The sequence below is a fragment of the Acomys minous genome, assembly GCF_964271855.1.
Source record: "Acomys minous genome assembly, chromosome: 11".
Taxonomy (NCBI): Eukaryota; Metazoa; Chordata; class Mammalia; order Rodentia; family Muridae; genus Acomys; species Acomys minous.
In genome coordinates this window covers 7646522-7656341 of record NC_140492.1, presented here as the reverse complement: position 1 = coordinate 7656341, position 9820 = coordinate 7646522, and the positions used below count along the sequence as shown (strand labels likewise).

General features: G+C 50.9%; 1 protein-coding gene across 3 annotated transcripts in view; it reads left to right on the top strand.

The window, feature by feature from the left end:
• Positions 1-292: 292 nt before the first annotated feature.
• EVA1C (eva-1 homolog C) overlaps positions 293-9820 on the top strand; it is a 68312-nt gene continuing 58784 nt past the window's right edge. For all 3 annotated transcript variants that reach the window (XM_084802064.1, XM_084802063.1, XM_084802062.1), the window contains exon 1: positions 293-1942. In XM_084802064.1, coding sequence (XP_084658190.1) covers positions 1783-1942 — 160 coding nt within the window. In that variant the 5' untranslated portion in view covers positions 293-1782. The remainder of the gene's footprint in view (positions 1943-9820) is intronic.

The window sequence follows — 9820 nt, the reverse complement described above, 5'->3', positions numbered from 1 at the left end:
CACCATCATGCCCAGCACCACCTGGTACACACTGGGAGCCATTCTACACCTACACGGGGTGGGGGGCATAAATAGAAGTATAAGAGAGGCTGAGGGTTGAAGCACCCTTTTCCGGTGGTCCCTGTGAGTTGAGCAACCTTACCTACTCTCCCAGCCTCAGTTTCCCCAATGTAAGACGTTCATATTGGACTTATGTCCCATGGTTATTAAGGCTATGATAAAAAAAGATTTAGTGTGTGGGGGGGGGTTGAGGGGAGGGGGTGCTGGAATCTGAACTCTGGAAGAGCAGCAAGCTCTTAACGTTGAGCCATCTCTTCAGCACAAGGCTATGCTTTTATTTTAGTGTAGACTTTATTTATTTATTTATTTATTTATTTTTAAGTTCGGCCTTGCAGACTGGATCCCTCCACACAAATGCGGATGTTTAGCATTTTTCTACTCACACTCAGGATCTTAATTTGGCCGACCTAGCCCCTGCAGAATGTGTGGATGTCACCTTCCAGGGATCTTAGTGGTCCACCTCTGAGACAGTGCCACAGGGAGGCAGAGCAACCGCGTGTTCCACTGACCTGGCTCTGCGTGCTCTGCTCAGGGAGCCGGGCGGGGCTGTAAGCCTGGCCCCGCCCTTGTGGCTCGCTATCTACGTTTCCGCGTCAGGCGCTGGGTGAACTTGGCAAGCCCTCCGGGCGGTAGATGGGGAACACTTTGTGCCGAGCGCCCGCCCGCCAGGCCCTCCTCCTTCCCGCGGGCGCCATAGGGCCTGGACGCCTGTGCTGTCCGTAGGTCTGGGGTCTTTCGAAGCCAAGTACCTTGCACCTGGCCCGCAGCTCTGGATTCCTACGCTTTGTCTCTGCTGTCGTCACCGATCGCTTGTTTCTATGGACGTCCAAATATGTGGACACCGCGAGTAGTCAAGGGGGTCGTATAGATGTCATGGCCCATTTCAAAACAAAGCTCAATTCTAAGCGTGCAGCGGCCGTTTATGCCAGCCCAGTTTCAGATCCCCGAGGGCTTCTGTCAGCTAGAACTCAGAGGAAGCTCCGTCCTGGCAAAAAGAACTGGGCTCGAGACACTTTTGAGACCCTCACCTCGTTTAGGTCCCGACTGCAAGAGCCTAGGCAGACAGCTGGGTTTGGGGCAAGGGGACGTACTGCGTTCTTGGTGGCTGTGCACCAAGCGCTGAAGGTGGCAGGGACGGTAATGCCTCTTTCTCCAGGACCCGCACCTTCCCACGGTCCCCACTCCCCTCTGGCCAGGGTTACACTCGCTGCGCTGGCTCTAAAGTGCGTCACGGACGGGCACCCGCCGTGCTGCTCCACCGGCTAGGGTGAGGTTGGCTCCGGGCCAGCTCAGGCTGGGCCAGAAGCGCTTGGCCATCACCCGGCCTAGAGACCCGGGCGTGGAAAGTGCTCAAGTTGCGCAGCACCGGGATCGGTAGCAGGGACATTCTCCCCTAGGGGCTCGGCGTCCCCGATAGGCCTCGGCAACCCTCCAGGGCACGAGGTGACACCCCTTAGGTTCTCCAGGCGCGTGGAGTCCGGGAGATTTCTTCAGGGGAAACTGCGCGGCAGCCTCTTTGGGTTCCTCGCCCCGCCCCGGGTCTCCGCCCCCTCCCCTTGGCTAGGGAACCCGGACCCGCCGGCGACCGCCTAAGAAGCTCCTGCAGTCTTGATCTGGAGGCGGCAAGGGGCCGCTGAGCCGCTTGCTAAGAACTGGTCCCGCCATGTGACCAGGTCCTCCTGCCTGTGAACCCAGCGCCAGCGCCCAGAGGCCCGGAGCATCATGCTCCTGACGGGACACCCGCGCCCACCGCCAGCGCCCCAATCCGCGCAGAATCCCGGCCTCCGCAGGCAGGTAGAACCTCCGGGGCAGTTCCTGCGCCTCTTCTACTGCACGGTCCTGGTGTGCTCCAAAGAGACCTCCGCGCTCACCGATTTCTCTGGTAAGAGCTTACTGGCTTGCTGTGAGCCCACGTTGCCCTCGCTGTTGTCCAGGTGAACAGTAGGTGGGGGCGGCCTCCGCAGGGGGCACGACCTGCTCGGATTAGAGTTGAAGTGGCCCTCCCTAATCAGTTTTCTTGCCTGGTGAGAGCCCTTGGCATTTAGGTGGTGGTAACAGGGGAGTCACTCCTTCATACGGACGGACCTATTTCGAGTTTCTCGCGGCGCTATTGACCTTTGTTAGTTTCCTGAGCATCAGCGACTCAACCCTGACCTTCGAGTGTTCACAACTAGAGGATCCCTAAACTGAGCCCCCGTGCCACGCCCAGCTCTGGAAGATTACCGTGTTCTGGACGAAGAGTTGCACTTGGCTGGCCACCCACACGTTAAGGGTGCGTCCCAGCCAGTCTCCAAGGGTACCCATGTAAGGAGACTAGTCCCGGGCACGCTGGACTTAAAGTCCAAACCGGCCCCTAGGGAGGGAGCCTGGGAAGACTGGAGGTCTGGTAGGGATGCCTTGATTGTGATAGAAGCTGACAGAACAGAAACTACATTCAGAGGCATGACTCTAGAGCAAAAGGTGCCAGCACTTCCCCCAAACCAGACACACACACACACACACACACACACACACACACACACACACACACACACACATCCTGACTCCCTCCTGCCAACTCAAAGATCAATGCTTTTCTTTGGCGATCTCCTATCCAACCTCGGGCAAAATATCTTAGCAAGGTGTGCTTCGAGGCGGCAGGCAGCAGGCGGCAGGTGTGGATTGGATGGTTTTTAGAACTCTTGCTCAAGGTGACAAATGTCTTTACAACTGTAACCGCCCAGGGTCTCCACCTGCTCAGCATCTTTGTCCGTCATGCCCAGGAAGCGGGATCTGCAGCCTCATTCCCCTCTCTCAGGACTCTGGCAAGCCCCTTGCTACAAGTTTTCTTTCTTTCTTTCTTTCTTTCTTTCTTTCTTTCTTTCTTTCTTTCTTTCTCAGTATAAGTGTGGTAAACAGAGTCACTCTCTGTTCTGCTTGTGTGACAGAGCACTAGGCAGAGAAACTGGAAGCGCAGACTTAAGTTGGTTTCTGGTTTGCTTACAGAGAATGTCATTCATTGTTAGCTGAGAGCCCTTGGGTCAGAGGTTCTTTGCTTAGAATATTTAATATCAAGGCACTGTTCCTGCCTGGCCAAGGAAGCCAAGATATGACTGTTTGGCAAGCAAACCCCGGCCCATAAAAACAAGCCGGAGAGAACCAAGACTCTAGTAAATATGCTGGGGAAATCCATCAGGTTTTGTTTTTGTTTTTGTTGTTTGTTTGTTTGTTTGTTTGTTTTTCCAAGCACCATTGGCTTTTTTCTTTTTCTGTAACAGGACTTCCTTGGCTTCCAGAAGTCCTATATTCGCTGCTTGAAGCTATAGTGAGCACTGTCTTGTCCTGATTATTGTAAGGAAAGAATTAAAGGCTGACCAGCACCCCCTCCCTTTTTGATGACATCACTGCAACTGAACAAATATTGCTTTAGGCAAATTACAATGAAACTTCCCCCACCCCCAGATTATAGACTCAGAGTTTGTTTCTTGAGGGAAACAGTCGCAGTTCCAACAGTGCGTGGGTTACCATGCAGGTCTGGAAACTAACTGTGTGTAGCAACTTGCCACTGAGTAGAGCTAAGCTTTAAACAGGGAGGCTGCATCCTGTGAGAAGCCGGTGCTTAGGTTCTTAAAAGGTGAGAAAGGTAAATGGCTTTTCCTGCTGTCTTGGGGTTTCTAAGTCCCAGAGCCAGCAGCAGGTGGTAGCATTGCCAGACTTTCTTCTTCTCTCTTTGCTGTCTAGGGACTGTAAAGAAACACGTGGTCCTGCCTTCCCAAACCACAGCACACTCCAGTTTAAACCCAAGCTCTATACAGTGTGGGACAGGGGAAGCCTCCGGAGTCTCAGAGAGAAGGAAAGGTGAAGTCTTTAAATGAAAAGCAGCAGGAACAAGCCTCCAACCATGTGATGGCCTGGAGGGGAATTCCCAAGCTGCCAAATGCACAGTTTGAGTGTCCATTTGAGTGTGTTGGCCTCATCTTGTGATTGACTTCCTGTGGCCTCAAAGGGTCCTGCCTGATTTCCTAGGGACAGGCAAGCCTGTTCCCTTTTATGAGTTTGGCAAGTGTGTGGATGGAGAACAGAAAATAGTGGGCTCTCCCCTGCCGAGCCGGAGCACAATAACCCAGGGCCAGAGAGCATGCTTAACCATACGGACACTTGTTTTCTAAATGAGGGAACCATCACAAAGGTGTAGAGGAAAGAGGGAACTCAGGACCCCCCCAGCCTAGGGAAGAAGAACAGTGTCCCTGTGAAACAAAGTCTCAGAATGTCCAGGGTCCCCATCAGAGGGCCCCAGTCCGAGTCATACAGTGCAGGGCCTCCCAGATCTTCCCCGCAGTTTGAGAACATTGCTTAAAGCCTACTCCCTTTTGCAGAGCTTTCCCAGGCTATGGCTGAGGCTGGTGGCTGGTGTCGTTTTTCCTGGGTCATTGATTTTTTTTTTCCCTCCCTGGAGATTCTAGCACTAGATCTCTTCCTAATCCAGAGGCTGCATGGTGGCCCTGCCTCCCCACTGTGCTTGTGACGTGGCCTAATCAGCCCCAAAGTGTACTGCCCCTCTACCCCCCCCCCCCACCGTGCCATGCCCTCTTCTATCTAAAGATGTTGGGATTCTAGGCTGGGGTGGCTACCACTGCCTTAAAAACATCTCCCAGGGCAGGCAAGATGGCTCAGTGGGTAAAGGAGTTTGCCGCCAAGCCTGATGACCTGAGTTTGATATCTGGACCCACCTGGTTGAAGGAGAGTTGTCCTTTGATCTCCACCTAACGCTGTGACATGTGTGTGCATGCACAAACACACAAACAAACAAATGTATATATGTATATGTATATGTATATGTATATGTAAATGTATATGTGTATGTGTATATGTATATGTATATGTATATGTATATGTATGTATATGTATATGTATATGTATATGTATATATGTATATGTATATGTATATGTATATGTATCCTCTCCCAGGGAAAACAAGAGTGCAATTTTAAAGTTAGTGAGTTAGTGCATGTGGTCCTCCATCCCAGCCCTAAGTGCCTGGCTATTGTCCATTTTTCCTCCTTGGGATGAAGTCTTGTTCTTCTTTCTGCATCCCCCAAATAGAGGAATAGGCCAGAGATGTCCAAGTAGATCACTGAGTAGCTCTTTCTCCCCTCTTGTAGAAAGCAAACAGAAGCAACATGTCTTTTTTAACATTCTCTTTCTTTGGAGAACAAAGCAGGGGTCTGGGGTGTAGGGGGGAAAGGGTGGAGAAGATGGTGGGGGGTGCCTTTTGGAGTCTCAACCATAAAAAACTAACAATAAAAAAAACAAGACATTTGTCTGCCTCAGAATCTGGCTTCCATGTATCTCTTGAGATAGTTTACAGCAGCCCCTCTGTCCTTGTTGAGTTTTTTTGGCTTTGTTTTGTTTTGCTTTGTTTTCAAGACAGGGTTTCTCTGTGTAGCCCTGACTGGCCTGGACTCACTTTGTAGGCCAGGCTGGCCTGGAACTCACAGAGATCGCCTGCCTCTGCCTCCCAAGTGCTGGGATTAAAAGTTTGTTTGTTTGTTTCTTTTAAGTTTTATTTATCGTTGTTTGTATACATGTGCATATGTGTGCATGGCGTGTGTGAGGGAAGGCACGCAGGAGCTGCGTGGTCAGAGGGCAGCTTTCAGGACTGGGTTTTCTCCTACCACTCCCGGTTCTGGGGATCAAGCCAAGGTCACAGTGAACACTTGTCCCTGTCATCTTGAGGTGTCCTCCCAGCTTCTCTCTGTTGAGGACAGACAGGGCGGGGAGCTTCTTTTCCTTCTTCATTTCTTTCCTTTCTCTCCCATTCTCTTTCCCCCTTTCTCCTTAAAGAAATTCAGAGGATTGGGCTGAGGGTGAGGGGTATGAAGGAGAGAGAGAGAGAGACAGAGGGGGGGGGAGGGAGGGACGAAGGGAGGGAGGGGGAGAGGGAGAGAGAGAGGGAGAGGGAGAGGGAGAGGGAGAGGGAGAGGGAGAGGGTGCAGTCTTGTTCAACTTTCCCGACCTCCTGGAGTTTGGTCTAACCCATCTTGATACATTTAGTTTCCTCTGAGTTTTGGAAAGAAACAGAGAGCTGGAAGTAGGAGGGAGGAGGACGAAGATGGGAGGGAAGAAGAGTGTCTGCCTAAAAGATCTTCCTTGTCATCAAGTGTCCCCAGACTGCAGAGAAGGGCTACTGGATGGCAGTACTGGTTCCTCACACTAGCCACCTGCGCTTTCCTCTGGTGGAATTTGTGCTTGGCTCTGATGGCGTTCATCCGCTCAGGTGACAGTAACAAAGCCCTGCAGAGTGGACACACACTCACATTCTCTCTCTCTCTCTCTCTCTCTCTCTCTCTCTCTCTCTCTCTCTCTCCCCCTCCCCCCCCCCCCAGTTTGAAAGATTGGGGCCTGAGATATGGCTCATGGGGTGGAGATACTTGTTACCAAGCCCAATGGCCTGAGTTTAATCCCCTGGCCCCACACGGTAGGGAGAGAGGACAGGCTCCTCAGAGTTGTCCTCTGACCTCCACACTCTTAGACACAGAGGTATGCATGCTCCTCGCCCAAAAAAATGTATCAATAAACGTAAAGAGGACCAGGGCCTGAAGAGATGGCTCAGCAGGTAATAATTCCCAGCTCAAGCAGAGCGTGGTGGCACATGCCTTTGAGCCCAGCACTGGGGAGGCAGAGGCAGGCAGATCTCTGAGTTCAAGGCCAGTCTGGTCTACAGAGGAAGTTCAGGGAAAACCAAAACAGAACAGAGCAAGCAAGCAAACAAACAAACAAGCAAGAACATAGATTGCTCTTCCAGAGGACTTGGGTTCAGTTTCCAGCACCCACATGTTGTAACTCCAGCTCCAGGGCACCCAGTGCACTCTTCTAGCCTGCTCAAGAGTCAGACACACAGGTGGTTACACATACATACATGCAGGCAAACACATATACACAGAGCATTTTAAAAGTCTTTTAAAAAATAATTTATTTACCTTTATTTTCTGTGCATTGGTGTGAGGGTCTCAGATCCCCTGGAACTGGAGTTACAGACAGTTATGTGCTGCCATGTGGGTGCTGGGAATTGAACTCAGGATCTCTGGGAGAGCAGCCAGTGCTCTTAACCACTGAACCATCTCTCGGGCACCCTAAAAGTCTTTTTAAAAACTCTTTTAAAAAATAAAATAAAATGAATACTTCTTTAAAGAAACAGTTTGAGAGGCTGGGCCTCCCTCTCAGACCAACGTTTGGCCCCTGTCCTTGGTAGCCGATTTCTCACCTGTGCGAGCATCTTCTGTGTGTGTCTGTGCCCATCTCCTCTTCTGAAGCCATCAGTCAGATTGGATCGGGACCTACATGAATGCCCTTGTTGTCACTTAATCACCCATTTAAAAACTACACCTCCAAGTATACTCCCATGCTAGTGTGAATCCTGGTGCCTCGCAAATCGGTCTGTGACATAGGTCACCTTCAGTCCAGCAGGTAGACCTGACAAGAAGCTTCAATGTCCACTGGCCAGAATTTCAGGATGTGATACAGTGGATCTTAGAGGCCAAGTCCTGTAAGGTGACAGAGCACACACAGTTGTCCATTTTCAGGAAGCTAAATTGACCTATTTTGCTCTAAGACAAGCAGTGTGTAACTCTAGAGCATGTAGGATAACCTGAGGAACTGAATGTATGGTGTTTGGCGGCGTTCTAGGGTTTGTGGTTGAACTGACTGGTAAAGAAGCAGGCACTGGGTTCCTTTAAGGTTCCCTTGGCAACTCCAAGGAACAATCAGGTGGAGGCACTATGCTGATGGTCACAGCACAGAGCTACTTCCTATTCATATGTCAGTCCACCTAGAACATGGCCAAGTGGGGGCTCCGTCCCCATTAGCCCAAGGTGCACCATCAGGGAGACAAGGCCAGCATTTCCCCAGCTCATCTCCACCTCCCAACACCTACACACACACACACACACACACACACACACACACACACACACACAGACACTCCTAATACACACACACCTACACACATACATACACTCACACCTCTATACACAGACACCCTCCCCTACACACACACACACACACACACACACACACACACACACATACACACACTCCCATCTGCATTTTATTATGCCTCAGTCATATTGTCCTTTTACCTAGGAGTTATTGTCACTTGAAAAAAAATCACAGCCTGAGAAGCCAGCTCATAGCAGAGGACAAACAAACGGAATGTCTGAAGCTGTCTGGCTCTCACAGAAGAAGAGAGGAGGAGGAAGGGTCTCACACTGCCTGTCTGTTTCCGTGGAAAGCAGCCGCACTTGAAACGTCCGGCTGGCCCTTTCTGTGGCAAAGACATGTGTCAGCTCACAAGTGATGGCTGTGGTCTCCCGGGTGCTGTGCTGGAAAGGGCAGCCTAGCAGCCGTCCCCAGGAAGAGACAGCAAGAAGCAAGGGGAGTTAATTGAGCTCAGTGTTATTTGATTTCAGCCCTGTAGCAGCAGTGGTGAGTAATAGGCTCTTTTACAGACAAGAACTCAGCCTCCTATATACGGCAGCTAACCTGCCAGGGGGGCCCCAGCTGGCACAAGAGCTACCCCCAGCACTGAACTGGGCCTGGCCTAGGGGGCGTGGCCTTTGACAATGTCAAGGGAGCAAGGCCAAGAAAAATGTGTCTCCAATTTGCCTAGCCTTTCTGGATAGTTCTTGGAGTGACCTGTGCCATCTCGGGTGCCCACTGAGGAGGCACACTTCATTCAGCCATGCCTTCTCTCTCAGCTGCTCATCTCAGTCAGTGCAAAGAGGCTGCAGTCATGGGGGACACACACGATTGTTACGGTCCTCTCTCGATATCTCCTGAGGAGTGACCCAAGGAGCTCCATGGACATCAAATGCTCCTTCCTGTATTAGTGACATGTCTGAGTATTAACTACACATCTCCTGTTGTGGGCTTTCAGCCATTGCTTATTACACTGAAAACGGCCTAAGCTCTATGCAGACATCTGTTGTTTAGAGGATGGCCTCAAAAAAAAGATACCCAGGCCAGGCATGGTGGCGCATGCCTTTAATCCCAGCACTCAGGAGGCAAAGGGCAGATTGCTGTGAGTTTGAGGCCAGCCTAGTCTACAAAGTGAGTCTAGGACAGGCAAGGCTACATAGAGAAACTCTGTCTCGAAAAAACAAACAAACAAACAAACAAACAAAAGGAACCCATACCTACTCAGAACAGGCACAAAGTGTGTGTGTGTGTGTGTGTGTGTGTGTGTGTGTGTGTGTGTACATGTGTGTGTCTGTGTGTGCATGTTTGTTTCTCTGTGTGTGCATGTGTATGTGTGTGTGTCTGTATATGTACATGTGTGTACATAGGTGTGTATATTTGTTTCTGTATGTGTGTGTGGTTTTGAGAAAGAGTCTCACGTAGCTCAACTAGCCTCAGACTCACTGTGTAGCCAGCTGAGGTTGTCACTGAACTCCTGGTGTTCTTATCTTTACCTGCCGAGTGCTGAATGACAAGCATGCACTACCACAGTTAACTTCAGGTGTGCACAGCTGGAATCGGAGGCCAGGCGTCGTGGCGCACGCCTCTAATCCCAGCACTCAGGAGCAGATGCAGGCAGACCTCTGAGTCTGAGGCCAGCCTGGTCTACATTGTGAGTCCCACCAGCCAGGGCTCCATAACAAGGAAACAAATGAGAACTAGGGACTTCTGATGTGCAGTGAGCTGAACCCTTCAGGGTCTCCCACACGTACAAGCGCAGGCTGTAGTTGCTGCTCCACTCTGACAACAAAAAGACACCCTGCTC